At 42.4% G+C, this 17,838-nt stretch overlaps 1 protein-coding gene across 1 annotated transcript; it reads left to right on the top strand.

Moving 5' to 3' along the window:
- The first annotated feature begins 3,800 nt into the window (after nt 1-3,800).
- LOC311247902 (uncharacterized protein) lies at nt 3,801-16,898 on the top strand. The gene is made up of 4 exons (XM_084338887.1): nt 3,801-4,328; nt 13,652-13,791; nt 13,966-14,081; nt 14,796-16,898. The coding sequence occupies exons 1-4, from the start codon at nt 3,818-3,820 to the stop codon at nt 14,938-14,940; spliced, it is 912 nt and encodes a 303-aa protein (XP_084195013.1). The 5' UTR covers nt 3,801-3,817; the 3' UTR covers nt 14,941-16,898.
- Nucleotides 16,899-17,838: the final 940 nt, after the last annotated feature.

The raw sequence follows: 17,838 nt of genomic DNA, 5'->3' as shown, positions 1-17,838 counted from the left end.
AATTTGGTGTATACTATGTCCTTCAGCCTATATGGAGCTACTATATTTTCTTCAAAATTTCTCCAGGATACTGATGCTTGGGGATCAAACCATGTTGTTAGTGGTCTTAAAGTGTACGCCTTAAAATAGTGGTAGAAATCTGGAAATGCCATACCACCGTCTGCTTTGTTTCTCTGTGCGGTGGATCTTTTTATACGTGGTGGTTTGTTATTCCAAATAAATTTGTATGTGGAGGAGTGTAATTCTTTCCAGTAACCCTTTGGAGGGGGTAACGGTAGCATTGAGCTGAAGAAGTTGATTCTGGGTAGAACGTCCATCTTAATTATTGATATCCGTGCCTGTACTGAGTTTTTAAGTTTTGACCACCTGACAAGGTCGTATTTGATTTTGTTTTGGATTTTTATGTAATTGTGCTTCACCGTTTGGCTTATGGTAGGAAATATTTCAACTCCCAAACATCTAAAGTGTTTTACCATCGGTATCTTTTCTGGGAGGGTTATATTTCTTTTTGCAGGGGCGTTAAGTGGGAGGAAGGCCGACTTCGGCCAATTTATCCTAAATCCCGATAAATCTCCAAAGTCCTCAATCAACTTGAGAAGATGAGGCAATGCGGTGTTGGGGTTTTGCATGAACAGTATTACGTCGTCCGCATATAAACTAATTTTGTGTTGTGTGCCCTTGATTACGATTGGTTCTATGGATTGGGATTGTCTTATATATTGTGCTAAAGGCTCTAATGATAGATCGAATAGTCCGGGACTAAGAGGGCAACCCTGTCTGGAAGAACGTGATACCGGAAAGATTTCGGAGGTGATTGTGCCTGTTGTAATCATGGCCGATGGGTCTTTGTATAATACTTTAATCATATCAATGAATCCTTTTCCTAACCCCATCCTTTCTAATACTGCCCATAGATACGACCATTCCAACCTGTCAAAAGCTTTCATTGCAGCAGGGACAGCATCGCCTTAGGAGTGTTGTCTTCCTTGTTAGCATCTAGTAATCGTCTTATGTTATCAGTGATCAAGCGGCCTCTTATGAAGCCAGTTTGGTCCGGATGAATTAAAGACGTCATATGCTTTTGTAGTCTGATGGCTAATACCTTAGAGCAGTGGTTCCCAAAGTCGGGGTCGCGACCCAAAGGTGGGCCGCGAGCAGCCACGGGTGGGCCGCGAGATGATCTCCAAAACAAACAAAAAAATCTATTTTTTTTTGTCAGGCCACTGAACTTAGAAGCAGGCCAGGACAGTGTTTCTAGTTGTATTCAAAAATTCTATTCTATTGTATTCTAAAATGTGACTATATGGTTTTATATTAACTTAATAAATAAACAAAAACGAAAAATCTACTTATTTCAACGAACATTTCAAACTAAATTACTAAACAGATTATGCACATAAAACGCTGAAAACAACCGAAGCAATAATAGTATTTTAATGAGGCTATTATTATTATCATTATTATTTTGCAACAAGTTAGCCCTCTCATAAATAGCACATATAAATTAATAACTAACTTGAACTAACTTAATAGGATTGAAGTGATATTTGGCTTAAGAAAATCAGTCGCCTGGCAAAAAAAAAAAAAAAAAGCCTGACGATGTGCATTGGGCCGCGGCTCTCTGACGCCTTATTTTCTGGGTCTTGGCCTGAAAAGTTTGGGAACCCCTGCCTTAGAGTACAATTTGATATTGGTTCCGAGGAGGCTTAAAGGTCTGTAACTACCGCACTCGGTGGGGTCTTTGTCTTTTTTAAGGAGGACTGTTATGAGTGCAATATTGTCATTCTTATGGAAGTTCCCCTCCTTGACTGAGTATAAAATCATATTTAGTAATAAGGGACCAATTATGTCCCAACAGGAGAGGTACATTTCTGGTGGGATACCGTCTCTTCCAGGAGCCCTACCACTTTGCATTTCAGATATGGCCTCCCTAAGTTCATCTAGTGCAGAGGTGCACAACCTTTTTTGAACCAAGATCTACTTTTAAATTTACCACCTAGCCGAGAGCTACCAGCCAAAATTGTATATTGTAAGCCGTCATTTGAGGCTTTATAAAAGCAGCATAATGAACACAAATCTGTCAGTGCCGAGTCCGACCTTATCTTAAATACCAAACACCATTGCTTGTTGTAGTTAACAAGGAGAGGCAGAGTTGATTTTGCAAAAAAAAATAAATAAAAAAAAATTATCTAATTTTATTAATCGAGATCTACTTGAAATCAGCCCGCGATCTACCTGTCGATCGCGATCGACTGGTTGGGCACCACTGATCTAGCGTGATCAGTGTTTCTAACTGTTTAGCGTCATCCTCTGAAAGTTTAGGAAGGTTAATTTGATTAAGATATGTGTCCATTTTGTTTTGATCGAAGGTCGTTTCTGATTTGTATACGTTGGAGTAGAATTCTTTGAATGTCGTGTTTATTTCTTTGGGTTCTGTAACAAGTCCTTGTTGTGCTCTAATGGTAGTTATATCTGCAAATTTTGCGTTGACTCTTAATCGCATAGCTAATAGGCGACTTGGTTTGGAATCATTATTCTGTATGAGTCTGCCCTCTGGCACGCCTCCAGCATGAACGTGCCTGCCCCCATATAGAGGTTGGTTTCCCTCAAATCAATTCACTACCACCGTTCCGTTGGAGATTAACGCATGCAGGATTGCTCAAGAGGAGTGTGATTTTACCCGTTGTAAGACCTGGTAAGGTTTACTTTGATTTCAGGTGTGATTTGGTATTAACCTATGTCTGACTCAGTCCAGGTGAAATATTAATCTTTATATAGGTTCTTGCAGGAATCTGAGGTGTAGCAGCCAACAGTGAATCGACCATGGAAAGCATGGATATTGATCATAGTAAAAATGGCTACAGGTCATTGGATGGAAACAGCTTTAAACATTCAGGTATAAAAAATTATCCACTCATTTACATAATGAATGCAAGCATACACATGTATCCCCCTGCATAAAAGTCCTTTATTATAAGGTACCTCATATCTGCTTCCTACATGATTCAGTGTACGAGTTGAGGAAGAGACCTGTCAGAGTGGCTGCGGTGTGCCTGGGGATGCTGTGTGCCCTCCTACTAGCTGGGCTCATCGGACAGAGCGCTCACTGTGAGAACTTCATACACTTGTTGTTAAATGTTAAATGTATTTTCCAGTGCGATAATAATAATAATAATAATAATAATAATAATAATAATAATAATAATAATAATAATAATAATAATAATAATAATAATAATAATAATAATAATAATAATAATAATAACTTCGTTTTATATAGCACCTTTCAGAGGACCCAAGGTCGCTTTACATAGGGGGGGGGGGGGGGGGGGGGGGGTATGACAAGTTAACAAACATAGTGGACAGACACAACATGTACATATAAAGTGAGAAAGTTAGGGGTGATTATGATTACGATAAGATCACTGTTCTGGGGGCATTTTTGTGCTCATCAGTATTCTACCATTTCTCTTTTGCAGTCAACAACATGGAGAAAAGCCGACAGGACAAATATAATGCCATGACTCAAGATAGAGATAACCTACAGCAGAATCTGACCACTGTGAGCAAAGAAAATACGCAGATACAAAATGCCAGAGACAGGTTACAGGCCAGTTACATGACATTGAGTACCACGAAAGATCGATTACAGAACACAAACAATGGCTTGACAACGGAAAAAAACACTCTAAGAACCAGTAAAATGCAACTCCAGAGCAGTAACAATGCTCTAATTAGGGATAAAGAACAGCTAACCAGAGATAAAGAACAGCTAAAAGCTAGCCGTGCCCAATTACAGACAGATACAGACACCTTGATGAAAGGCAACGGCGAGTTACGCAGACGTTACGAACAGGTGATGGGAGACAGAAACCAGGCTCAGAGCGGTCGTGACTCGATGACAAAGGAGAGGGACCAGTTACAGAACAAGTACAACAATCTCACGAGATCACGAGAGCAGTTACAGAGCAGTTGCAATGCTATAGTTAAGACATTCGAAGAGTTACAAATCAGCCACAACTTTAGCAACAGTGAGAAAGAGCAGATCGAGAAGAGTCACATGAACTTGACGGCAGACATGATCACGTTACAGGGCAATTACAGAACTCTTGTTGAAGCTAGAGACCAGCTGCAGGCAGGTTACACCACCGTGATGGAGGAGAGAGACCAGTTACAGATCAGTAGCAAGAACATAACGGAGGAGACAGACCAGTTAAGGGACAATTACAACAACCGGACTCAACAGATGGAACAGCTGCAAGCCAGGTGTCACAACATCACGGCAGAGAGAGACCAGCTACAAGCGACATTGAACGCCACGATTGCAGGTACGAAAAAATTAAGACTAAATAATGATGTCTTTGAGGAGGAGTGCTAAGACATGGTAATGATTTTACTTAAATTTGTGATGTCATCAGGTGACTTTTTGTAGTCCATAGACCTCTCGCGGGTGACGTATTTTCTGGCTCTCTAGTCTTTGCTGCTATAGGGAAATTAATACTATTATTAATAGATCGCTCCTAGCTTCGTCTGCTGTGGTTCATGCAGCTGTGGTCCTGTGAACAAAGCCTTCTAATACATTTCTCTCTCTAATAAGGCGAGGGATATATCATTTTAAGTGGCAGTCACTAGCCAAAACTAGCATTGTAGATAAGGTCACCTGGCGTCCCCAGTGCCACAACATTCTCTGCAACATCTGGTCATTTAGGGTTAAACATTGGAACATTAACACAAATGAATGGAAGTGGATACGGACCACTAGCCTAGCATACAACTCCAGGAGAGTTGTTTTTGGCCAACAGATACGCTAGTTGGTCTGTAGCCGCTTCCGATTAATTTGTGCTAAGCTAAGCGTATTTCCCATAGTGTCGGTATGTGTTCCCCTAACATGTGCTTACATCAGAGACGGGAAGGAACTGATGCATGGAACTCCCTATAGCTACTTCTGTCACCAGCTCTGGGGAAATAAGCAGACATGGCACTCTACGAAATTGCTTATACTGTACCAGTAAAAGTAGAGGACGCTTATTTGATTGAGCAAAATATTTTCAATGTTTAGGGTCTTAGAAACATATTGACATTTTAACTAGGAATGTCATTCAGTGGATCTTTTTTCTTATAGGGATTTTTTGTTATATTTTGGGTTCATACTGACATATTTCACCTTTTTCTTTTAATATTTCCAAAAAACAAGGGTAAACTATAGGCTAACAATGTGGCTGGTTTTGACAGAGACAATTATATTTACATTATTTAAATTGACTTTCCTGATATTTAAGCAGTTGATTGCTATTGTCAGTTGTGCTAATGACTTGCGTTGAGTTTGCAGTGAGGACATGGCCTCCCATTCATTTCCCATTCATTCATTCCCTCTTTGCTTACATGACTTCACATGTGCAATTTCCATGAAATTTAGTGTGAAACCCTTCTTTCACATGACGATGACGATGGAAAATGACACATGTGCAATTGTGTATACAGTAAGCCATAATCACATGGTGTTAGGATGTGGCCAAGCGGTGGAAAAATAGGGTCTCAGGCAGGTTGTCATCACCAGTGTTTTGTTTTTATTTCGTCTTTTCTTTTGTTCCCCAGTGGAAAAACAGGCTGCAGTACAACTATCAATAACATAGCATTTACATACAAAGAAATGCAATTTGAAAATAAGAGCAAAAATACTAAACTATTAAACTTTTCAAACAAACTAGACCCTTGGCTATGAGAACTAGCTCCATCACGGCTGTGTCTCTTTCTCCAGCCTGCTTCTACTTCTCCCTGAGAGGAGCTTCTATCCCAGGCTTTATCCTGGAAGCTCCTCCTACAGAGACAAACCAAAATCAATAAACAAACAACTAACACCTTAAATAATTCTGTACAACATGGATACATAATTCCATACCAAGCTATCACCGCAAAACACTACACAGTGTTTAAGACACTTTAACTCATTCTGCGCCATCGCTTAATGCGCCAGGGGGCGCTAATACGCCATCGCTTTAATCAATGGGGGGACTGCAAGATTTGCGAGTGCTTAAAATATATCTTAAATTATAGCTATGGGTCTAATACACCCGTCGATTGTCAGTGAGTTGCTTCCAGTCAACATGTACAAAACAGATTGTGTTTTTTCATCCGTAGATTTCCGTTTTATACCGTTTTGAATACGAGTATAGTTTTGTTGATTCTTAGTAATCCCAGGAAAAGCCCTTTAGTGGAATACACTCAACACGTTGTCATTTTTCGCCTGATTATCGAATCTTCCTGAAATCAACGCTAGATTATCATTATTATTCTTCCTCATGCATACATGAAATGGCCCTCATAGCGGGGCGCTCCCCCCACCACCTCCTGCACTCAACGGTAAACAGCCACACACACACACAGACACAGACACACACAGACACACACACACACACACACACACACACACACACACACACACACACACACACACACACACACACACACACACACACACACACAGACAGCGTCGATCGCGGTAGAAAGAAATATCAGATCAACGCAAGATTTTATATATAGTGTTCTTACCTGGTCTCTGATGTAATGCAAAAGAAATAATCGAATTATCTGATCGCCATTCCAAATACTGCTCGTGGAGGTCCGTCCCACATTACCGAGCGTTACACATGAATGGGCGGGCGGGGTTACTGTTCCATACCATCGTTGTAAAGGCCTGCCTCGTCTGAGTATTTAAACCCCGCCCGCATGGTATTTGCCCTTTTGCGAGCTCAGACCCATTCCCAATGATAACATCAGGCTGGATGGATGAAAATTTATGGATATAGCTAATAAAAGAAATAACGATTAAAACCTGACTATACTCGTGATTGGCGCTGAACGGTTGGCTAGTTAACCCGACTATACTCGTGACTGGCATTGAATGAGTTAAGACTCTATTCCCTTCTCATTATGAATCCCCCCCCCCCTCTGTACTTCCGGATCTCCCCTCTAGAAAAGGTTTTGGCCTCTCCCAGTCCTGGTTGGGCAGCCAGAGATTCTACAAGGAACCAAGTGTGAGCACAGAGACAAAACATACGGTTATCCTATAACCATAGTTATATGAGTATAGCGAGCGCTCTGCAATCTAGTGGAACTATCCCTTTATCCAATATAGCACTGAATAATCTTTCTCCACATGTACACACCCATCCGCCTGGCCACACCCACATCCGCTCCTCTACATAAGCATGGTCGTGGCCACACTAACAGCTCCTTCCCAAGTCTTTCACCACCGAAGGCAAAGACCACAGGGTCCTCAGTGAGTCAGTGCAGATCGCTCGCTATACTCATATAACTATGGTTATAGGATAACCGTATGTTATATTATCGTATAGCTTACGCTCTGAACTCTAGTGGAACACAGGAGCTGAGCAGAGCGGAAGCTCGACAAATGTACCCGCTGAGGCCCCCCACAACCATCAGAACCGGGGAGGACCCGAGCCCCCGGAACCCCCTAGAGGGGGACGGGAGGGAATCAGATCCGACTGTGCGAAGAGGGTTTAGCACCTCAATGCACAGGGTGAGCAGATCGTGGGACTTACCTTCACAGAAGGACCCGCGACCACTCAGGCGCGCATCCCACATGCCACTAGGGAACGAACGGGAAGAAAAAAAACCCGTTACAGCCCCCAACATCACGGGGTCAAAGGTCAAGAACTAGGGATGTCCGATATTATCGGCCTACCGATATTATCGGCCGATATCGGCATTAAAATGTGATATCGGAAAATATCGGTATCGATTTTCATTTTTATTTTTATATTTTTATATTTCTATAACCTTTATTTACCCAGGCAAGCAAGTAAGAACAAATTCTGATTTTATTTATTGTCAAAAGTATGCATTATGTTGTGTTAATTCCACAACAAGAGATATGTAATGTTAATTACCTGAAATTATAAAAATGTTTGGGGGGGGAAACCCTGAATATATCGGTATCGGTTCATATCGGTTCATATCGGTATCGGAAATTAAGAGTTGGACAATATCGGTATATCGGTATCGGTAAAAATGCCAATATCGAGCATCCCTATTGTTACATTCAAGCCTACAATATGGCTTGTCAAGGCCTTGAATGCGACTTGGTGGACACAGGACACTGGACAAAAGTTTATCAAAAATAACTATTTATTCACAACTAACTAAATGGACAGAAAGAGTGGGAGCTGGGTGTTCCAGACTCCAAAGTTAAATAACAAAACTAAAGCAAAAGGAAGAACAAGCCGAATGTACAACAAAACAATGAGAGCAGGTGAGACGCTGGAGAGCTGTGACATCTCCTGTGAAGTGGGGGAGACTTGACTGCTGCCTGCACTCTGCATTTGTAGGGTGTGGTGCCTCATCACCACACCTGTGATGAATTAGAAAGCGGCCATTTTAAACAAGCAAAAACAGAAAGAAACAGCGTGTCAATTAAACCACCAATTAGTGACAGCACACTTAACCACAATGTGAATATGCACCACAGACAGTAAGTATCCCTCCACCATGTGAAAGTAATACGTAACACCTATCAAGAACCCAACCCCGTGGCAAGGCCGTAGCAGCGTAGCGCGGAGGAGGACCCAGCCCCAGGAACAGCCTGAGGGCCAGGACCCCCCGAAAAAGGGGGCCCGGTGAGGTCAATGATGCCGTAGCATCGGGACCCCACCAGACGGTCACTGATGACACCACCCCCCACATCGCCAGCGTATCGGACAGGGCCCAAATCAAGTGTAGGCCCTTCCACAGCTCTGCTTATGTGTGAAAATACCTGCCACTTGTTATTTTCATCATTACCCTCAAGCAAAGAATAACAAGCTAAGAGAGGGACTCAGCCCTCGATCATATGCCACTATGCACAGCATTGTAGGGTAACCCAGCCAGTTGTGGGCTCAGCCACGTTGTCTAAACGTTACATGAAGACACACAACTTCTCATCATACAACAAAAACCCAGTAAATCTTTACTCACGTAAAAAACAACGCTGTTCCTAGGTAGAGAGAAAGGCACAACAGGCCTGTACGCTGCGACGAGATCGTCGCAAATTGCCCCCTAATTTGGCCGGTGCGAATGAAAAATTATATCTACTCGCAAGCTTGCGAATAGTGATTTCACCCCTTCATTCGCATTTCACTACACTAACATTAGCCTACAACCAGGGCTGTACAGGCGACATAATGTTGCGGTTGTAATTTCATTAGACAGACCAGCGCGGACATTTAATAACATGCAATTTAATTGACACGAGCAATGGGCTAACGTTAGCTGGTGGTCCCGAGTGAAGCAGGGACGGCGGAGCTATAGGCTAACGTTAGCTGGTGGTCCCGAGTGAAGCAGGGACGGTGGAAAAGTGAGGAAAGGGGGTGGGTTATATTGACAAGTGACAACGCTTGACAACAGAAGTTTAAACATAACTTCATATTTATTAGTTATTCGTTTCTGTATATCATCCACTGTGACTTTCCATCTCCGTGTTAGACTCTTCCTGTTTACATTCGAGTGTGACGTCATCACCTACGGCAGCTTAGACGATCAAAACGCGAACCTAGAACAAAACCCGGGGGGGGGGGGGCTGGCTCTCTTGTGCGTTCTCGCCCCCTCTCTCTCTCTCTCGCTCTCTCTCTACATTCAATGATTTAAAGTAGCCAAACGTTACAGACAGTATAAATACTAACCGGATAGTTGATGATAAACATTTAATTTCATTATCTGAAATATTCTAAAATCATTAAGTCTGCTATAAGCCATTATCCCTTTGTGTGTAATTATTATTTTCTCACAGTAGTATATATATATATATATATATATATATGTGTGTGTGTGTTTGGCTAAAGTGGATAGAAAACACAGTACTGTGCAAAAAAAGGGCACCCAAGAGTTTTTATATAAATAGTCTTAGATGTAAATAATTTTTTTTATTAGTGTGTCAGTAGACTACTCTTAGTACATTTTCATTAAATAATTTTTTAAAGCATCTTCATGGTTTAATAATGCAAACATATGTTGCAGGGACTTATTATAATCATCATATTGGCGTGACTGTATGCATCAAAGGGTTAAATCAAGCATTTTTAAGTGCTTTAGGAAATGTCAAAATATTGCGATATATATTGTGTATCGTGATATGGCCAAAAAATATCGCAATATCATTTAGAGGCCATATCGCCCAGCCCTACTATAATGGTAAAATAGTTATTTAAAAATTTGCCCCTAAAAATTATTCTTTGCCCCTAAATTTCTCATTTAGGGGCAAGTGTGCCCCTAGTGAAAAAGCTTAGCGTACAGCCCTGCACAAGCCTTGGCCAATGCTAACCCAAGCTATACAAAGCGACCAAGACAATTCTCACACAGCACACGTCGTATCTCCAAATGTAGTGAAGTAACATATGTTTTGTAGACAAAGACATCGTTATTAACAAAAACATTCAGGAGGGGAAGGAACGCAGGTTGGTCCACCACGTCGACGAAGGCCTCTCGCTGGCTAGGCCAGAAGAAGCAATGGCCGGAGCCTCGCTCAGGCGTGACGCCCCCCTCCTGCAGCCGGTCATGGCGCAGGCCCGACGACATCTTCTGCCAAAGTGCCAGGCAGGGTTTCCGCTGTCCGGTAATTACCGGTTTTTGACCGGCAAAATCTGTTGAAGTCCGACATATTTAAATCTCTCCGGTCATAATGTCCGGTGAAAATAATTCCCTCTAAGCACAATTTGAATTGTATTAAAATAGTTACATTTGTTTCATTGTTGCTTCACCAAGCAGGTCTAATAATGACAACGATGTGTGTTCTATTATGATATGTGTGTAGTGTTCTGATAACGACTATTGGTGAAGCAATGTCGAGATTCATTTGGGTTTGGCAGTGGGAGCTAGATTTGCGAGAAGCATGCAACTGCAGAGCCGCAGAGCTGACAGTTGTGCCCGCACAGTGCAATACTCCAATTCAGCCATTGGCAATTCAGCTGTTGGGTGGGGGGCGCTGCTGAGCGGTCCCCAGACCGGACCTGGAAGCACCGCTGGCTCTGCGGCTCTGCAGCTGCACACTCTCGCAAATCCAGCACCAAGTCGTTGGGAGGTGGAGATAGTCATCACGCAAAACCCACGATAATGTTGCCATCTTTCTCTGCCAAATTTCTCAGTTCTTCGCTTGATATAAATAAAAATGTGATTATAACAGACTGCTGTTTATTAATGTCGGGCCGACTGCCCACCAACACCTATTTGATTTCAAGTCGGCAGCAGCACGAAGTCTCGAGGGACTTATTTTATTTGGAATATATTAATGACTGTAGGCCTATATACGCAAAAGTAGCCTAGTTTTAAGTTAAAATATTATAAATCTACATGCCTTGATGATGTCATTCTTTATAAAAATAGCCTGCCTATCAATTGTTATTAAGCTCAATAAACTCTGACCGGAATTGATCCCATTTGTCCGGTAGATTGAAATCTTGCAAGACACTGAGACCGGCAACAATTTTTTCTAACGGAAACCCTGGTGCCAGGGCCTGCTATTCTCACGGCTATGCCAATGGTTGTAGCACAAGCTAAACAGCTAACTATAGGCTAACTGATAGCATCAAGCTAACGTTCCCAGCCGAGCGCAGCCGGCAGCTAACGTTGTAGCTAAACAGCTAACTGGCTAACAGTTAGCTCATACCGGCTATCGCTAGCCACTAGCTCACGCAGAAGCAAGCTAAGCGGCTACTACTGAAAACTGTACAACGTGAGAAAAGCAATACAGGCCAACACTTCAGACAGCCGCTGTCTTTTCCTCTTCTTATCCGAAGAAAAAAGGGAAAAAGGCAACACACGTCCCTCTTCAGAACGGTGTTTACCAGACACAGCGGTGTCGGCAGCAAGCCCCTCGTTGTACGCAGGCTATAGCCAACCTGAGCATGGAGATATTCTCATAACGAACACCAAGCTCACCTCCCTCGCACCGGGTGTTTTTCATCTTGAAAAGCGGGGCCAGCACGGCGACAGTGGGTATCCGTTTGTCCAGAGACCCGGCGAATTGAACCGCAGATTCTGAATCACGGTCCCAGGAAAACAAAGCTACGACTTCACTTGAGGAGGAGCTAATGTTATCGTGGGGCATCAAACTAGAACCCCCTCCACGCCGCTAAGGGGCAGCGAAAAGGATCCTAACCTGGAGCCGACCTTCGTAAGCTGTGTAGTTGTTCCCCCGCAACCGACACACCTGGCGCCCGCGTCGCAAAAAACATCACCCGCCCAGAGAGGCCGTCAGCCCTCACACGGCCGATCGCCTCCCAAGTAAAGTGTCCAGCTGCAGAGCCGGAGGCAATGCCGGCGGGGATTGCTCAGCGACGCGAGCCCCTAATGCGAAGCGCCGGTGGAGGTCAGAATGCTCATCATCTTCTAGACACTCCGCTGGCGAAAACATTATCGCCGTATTTCCTCGAAAAATAGTGAGAGAGAAAACAAAGATATAATGTCAACGCAGCTCCTTTTTTCCAAACGTAACTCCTTTCCAATAACTATTTCGGCACTAAACTAAAGTGGTGTATACAGTCACTTTTCGGTGGTGAAAATAGGGAAGGAGCTGTTACACCCCTTCCTGACAGGCAGCGACGCGAGCGAGCGTGATTGCGAAAATGATTAAAATGTATTCGTTTCAATCAGACTATCCTGACCTGCCGCGAGCGACAGCGAACTAAGCAGCGATGTTGTCCACCCCTCAGATATTCGCTCGCTGTGTCTCTAGTTCAGCGATTACGTGGCCGAGTCCCGCCCCTAAACACTTTTTATTGGTCAAGAATCGCAGGCTGCTTTGCCCCCCCCCCACGTGTGCTTCCAGGTAACACACACACACACACAGACACACTCGGACACGCGCCGCCTCATATCAGGACAGTGTCGCGCGCGATTTCGTCTCCAGTTCGCTCGCTCGCTCCCTGTCAGGAACCGGTGTTAGTGTGGCCACGACCCCGCTTATGTAGAGGAGCGGATGTGGGTGTGGCCAGGCGGATGGGTGTGTACTGTGTACATGTGGAGAAATATTATTCAGTGCTAGATTGGATAAAGGGATAGTTCCACTAGAGTGCAGAGCGTAAGCTATACGATAATATAACAGGGTATTTTGGTATTTGCTAAACAATTCAAATAAACACAACATGCTATTATTCAACAGAATGTGTTTGTCTTTTATGTATCTACATGGGCTTTACCAGCATACATGTAAGATACAAACAATGACAAAGGCCTAAGCTAAATGTTAGCATGACCACGTGGGGACCAGGGCTAAATCAATTAAGAATGCTATTGGTAATAATTACAATTGAGATAACCCATTAACCATACACAACTATCACAATTCTATGCCGGCAAGATGTTATTATAAATAGAAGAGTGGTGTGTGTATAGCCAATGTGCATCCTACTTATAGGGCATGGGATAGCCCCATGCCACATGGGACCATATAAAACACACGATGTATGTGCTAGCTAAGATTGGTCAGGTTTATGGATAAAAGAAAATCATGAATAATGAATGCTTTGCTTTTTTGACTGCAAGAAATGGTCTAAAAATACATCATCAGAAAAAATCCGGACTGGAAAGATAGGCGATGTAATTGATCTGCCTGTTTCTCAATATATATATGTTTTGTTTGTTTAATCTCTCAAACCTGTAGGGACCTGTCGTCCCAACTGGAGGAAGTTTCAGAACAGCTGTTACTTCATTTCTATTGTAAAAAGAAACTGGTCCAGAAGCAGAGATGCATGTCGAGCCCTGGGAGCTGACCTTGCAATCATAACTAGCCAACAAGAAATGGTACAGTATGTGTGTGTGTCTGGATGTGAGGGTGTTTGTGAATGTGTGTAAATAAATGTGTATATGTATGTGTGTGTAAATGTGTGATTGTGCATGTGCGTATCTAATTATTGCACATGTTTGTTCAATGATGACCATTATAATGCTTTCAATAGATTTTTTCTTTCCCTCAAGACATTCATCAATGGGTTGTTTAGTCCTGGCGAACACGTCTGGATCGGCCTGACTGACAACAGAGTAGAAGGGACCTGGACATGGGTGGACAACACGGAATTGAGCCCGACAAGCAGGTAAGATATTTTATGCAGACTTCTGTGTTGCTGAAAACATGACTTTCCTGGCTGTACTGTACGCGTGAATATTTTCCCTACGCGGGTTGTACTTCCGCATTCGGTTTGCGCAATCTGATTGGCCACTGACGTTTCTGGTCATGTGACATGTGCACCAATCGTGTGACACCTAGTTCTGCCACCGGTTAAGCTTATAGGCACTCTTTCGAAGTTGGTTAAGGTTAGAGTTTGAACACCAGCCCTGATTCCAAACTTTAACCTTAACCAACTTCGAAAGAGTCGCCTAAGCTTAACCAGTGATAAACTAGGCGTTAGGTAGTTTGCAGGCTGTTAGACCCGGAAATAGGCGCAGAACTAGGCGTCACACGACTGGCGCACATGTCACATGACCAGAAATGTCAGTGGCCAATCAGATCGCGCAAACCGAACGCAGAAGTACAACCTGCTTAGGAAAAATCTTCACGCGTACTGAACTATCATCCATGGGTTTGGTTTTAAAGGGATAGCTCAGATTTTTGGAACCCCATCTCTATTTACTTTTCCAACGATGATGTTGATTGGTCGAGTCCTTCCTCAGCACAATCCCCACGGTGCCTCATACTAACCAATCAACATCATCATTGGCAAATAAGAAATAGGGCATAAGTTATTAAAAAGTCACTAAAGTCATGGCAGAAATATTATTTTCCTTTTTTATATTACTCTTTTTTACAGGTTCTGGGCCAAAAACCAGCCAAACAATTATGGGAACGGGGAGGAGGACTGTGCAGAAATCTGGCCCGATACGCTAAATGGAAGCTGGAATGATGACAACTGTATAACAGAAGCAGTATCGATTTGTGAGATGTCCCTGAACTGAGGGCCAGTGTGTGGTATATAGACTGGTGGTCTTACTCTAGTGTCATAGGGTGGCTCAAAGGGGCACTTTACCAAAGAACAATGCTGTTTTAGCACATAATCTCACACACATCCACACACGTATTGAGAGTAAATACATTTTAATATGGCCACCAGTGATGTCATTGGGGACCAGTGATGCCACAGATTACTTGTAAAAAATAATCCTTTAAAAAGTAATCTAGTTACTTTACTGATTACTTGATTATCAAAGTAACTTAGTTACTTTGAAAGTAACTAGGTTACGAAGTCGTCGTCGTCCCCCCTGCTGCTGCCACAACATAAGAATGACAACAGTTTTTTTTTAAATTATGCTTTATTGAAAGTGCATAATGTCATAAATCATGATTGGCTGCTCAGACAGGTCATCATGAGACGTCATCAGCCATCAGGCCATATAAGGTCACAGCTGTCCACTGCTCAGGCACTCTAGGACAGTGGTTCCCAAAGGAAATAAAATAGAGAATGTATATAAATATAATTTTTATTAAAAATAAAATTGTAAAACCGTTGTGTAATATAAAACATGGTATTATAGTTTGTTATTCTCATGTGTGTGTGGCTGTGTGCGTGCGTGCGTGCGCGAGCGCACATCCCATCTCCGGTCTAGCTGACTGTACCCCTGGCTCTCTTATCATCAGCATTATGAGATAGTAACTAAATAGTAATGCACAGCCACTTGGAAAAGTAACTGTAATCAGATTACTGGCTTGTAAAAAGTAACAAGTTAGATTACTATTTACTGAAAGTAACTATAGTTACTTAGTAACTAGTAGGGCTGACCCCTATTAGTCGATTAGTCAACTAATCGGTTGAAAGGAGCCGTAGTCGACTGGCCAACCTCTTAGTCGAATATATAAAGATATATATATATATTTATAATTTTTTTTATCATTCTTTCCAAAAGAAAAGAGGCCTAGAAGCGTGGCTAACGCTAATGGCACACATACCAGAGGCTAACTGCCTACGAAAACAGGCACAGAGGCACTAAAAGAGGATTTCACCCATCTAATGAACACACTAGACTAGACAAATATCAAGATGTATCCATCAGTGGACCAATTGCATGCTTTTGCAGAGGACAAGAAGCCTTCAGTCGACTCCTTCAGACATTAAGCACCCCCCACAGCCCAAATGGAATAATAAAAAATTTAAATAAATAATAATAAAATAATTTTTAAGATATTATATATATTTTTTTGAAGTCGACCTATAGTCGACTAACGGCACATTTTGGCCAATCATAGTTGACCATCCAAATCCTTAGTCGGGGACAGCCCTAGTAACTAGTTATTGGCATCACTGTTGGGGACATTGAATCCTTGTGTTGTGTCAATTACAGCACTAGCAATACCTTGTCTTATAGGGACTGCTACCATTTCATTGAGCTGTAATTAAAACAGCTACGAGTTTTTGGATGTGTGTGATATTATGTGCAAAATAGTATTGTTTTTGTGTGTCCCTTTAACTGGTAATATACAGTATAACGTGTATGCTGTTTATAAAAAAAACATTCACACTAGTGCACGTTTCCATTGTGTTGCAAATGCTTGCATTGTCTGAAATGATAGTAGTTTGATTACATTTCCTCCTACAATGCAACTTTCTATACTTGCACTAGCATAGACATTTTTATTTTTACAAGTAATCTTATATGGAGATTATTAATGACTATTATTAATGACATGTTATTGATGTGATAATGCAAAATCAAAGCATTGTACTGACTGTAGAATTAGTATTATGATTTCATTTTTGGGTAATAATTTGTATGTATCAGATCAGCTCTTGTCTCAGCATTGCCTCTACTCTATTGAACTACTGCCTCATGGTGTGATTATAATACCACACCATATGCGTATAGCATACATAAAATGATTTATCATAAATAAAGCAGCTCACCTGTACTGGTGTGATGAGTCAATGCTAATGTCCACTCTGTTGGTGGTGTGGGTCCTTCAGTATTTTTACTGCTTTTTTGAGGCAGCGGGAGTTGTATAGTCCCTCCAGTGAGGGGAGGGGCCAGCCGATGATCTTCTGGGCCGAGTTGACGACCCTCTGGAGCGCCCTCCCCTCTGCGGCTGTGCAGCTGAGCAACCACACATTTATGCAGTAGGTGAGGATGCTTTCTACGGAGCAGCGGTAAAAAGACACAAGCAGAGGTGGTAGTTTCTCAGTACTCTCAGGAAGTAGAGTCTCTGCTGTGCCTTTTTCACTATCGCCGTGGTGTTGATTCTCCAGGTCAGGTCATCCTCCAGGGGGACACCCAGGAACTTGATGACCGAGACTCTCTCCACACATCCCCTGTCGATATACAGGGGCTGTATGTCGGTCTTCTTCCTCCTGTAGTCCACGATCATCTCCTGGGTCTTTAGCTTGTTCAGCTGTAGGTTGTTATCCTTGCACAGGGCTGACAGCTGCTCTATTTCATCGCGACACGCGGTCTCGTCACCTTTTGTGATGCAGCCCACCACTGTGGTGTCGTCAGCGAACTTGATGATGGTGTTGCTGGGGTGGACTGCGGTGAAGTCGTGTGTATAAATTAGAGGTGGGCATAGATACATTTTTTTAATCTAGATTAATCTATCTGCAATCCTGGATTTAATCTAGATTAATCTAGATTAAAATGGCCCAAAAAAAAAAAAAAAAATGCCAAAGGCATTCAAAATATGTGTGTTCTACCCAAATAATGACCAGAAGTAAGTCCTTACTTTTTCTTTCCTCCTTATGTTTCTCAGGCCAGGTGGCCCATTACACCATGAGCCCATCTCCCGTTTCCAAAATGCATTACAAACTGTTTGAAAAAGCTGTTTTGCTATGATAATTGGTAATGAAATATCAAAATAATGTTCAATAAGAT

Source organism: Notolepis coatsorum (genome assembly GCF_963971535.1).
Source record: "Notolepis coatsorum genome assembly, contig: SCAFFOLD_155, whole genome shotgun sequence".
Lineage (NCBI taxonomy): Eukaryota > Metazoa > Chordata > Actinopteri > Aulopiformes > Paralepididae > Notolepis > Notolepis coatsorum.
This window is presented reverse-complemented; position numbering and strand designations above follow the sequence as displayed.

Excerpts from the sequence above, each read along its gene's own strand:
- LOC311247902 (XM_084338887.1), top strand. The coding sequence starts at position 3,818 with ATGAAAGGCAACGGCGAGTTACGCAGACGTTACGAACAGGTGATGGGA. Across the intron at positions 4,329-13,651 it reads ATTGAACGCCACGATTGCAG|GGACCTGTCGTCCCAACTGG; the intron begins GTACGAAAAAAT and ends TCAAACCTGTAG. Across the intron at positions 14,082-14,795 it reads GAATTGAGCCCGACAAGCAG|GTTCTGGGCCAAAAACCAGC; the intron begins GTAAGATATTTT and ends TCTTTTTTACAG.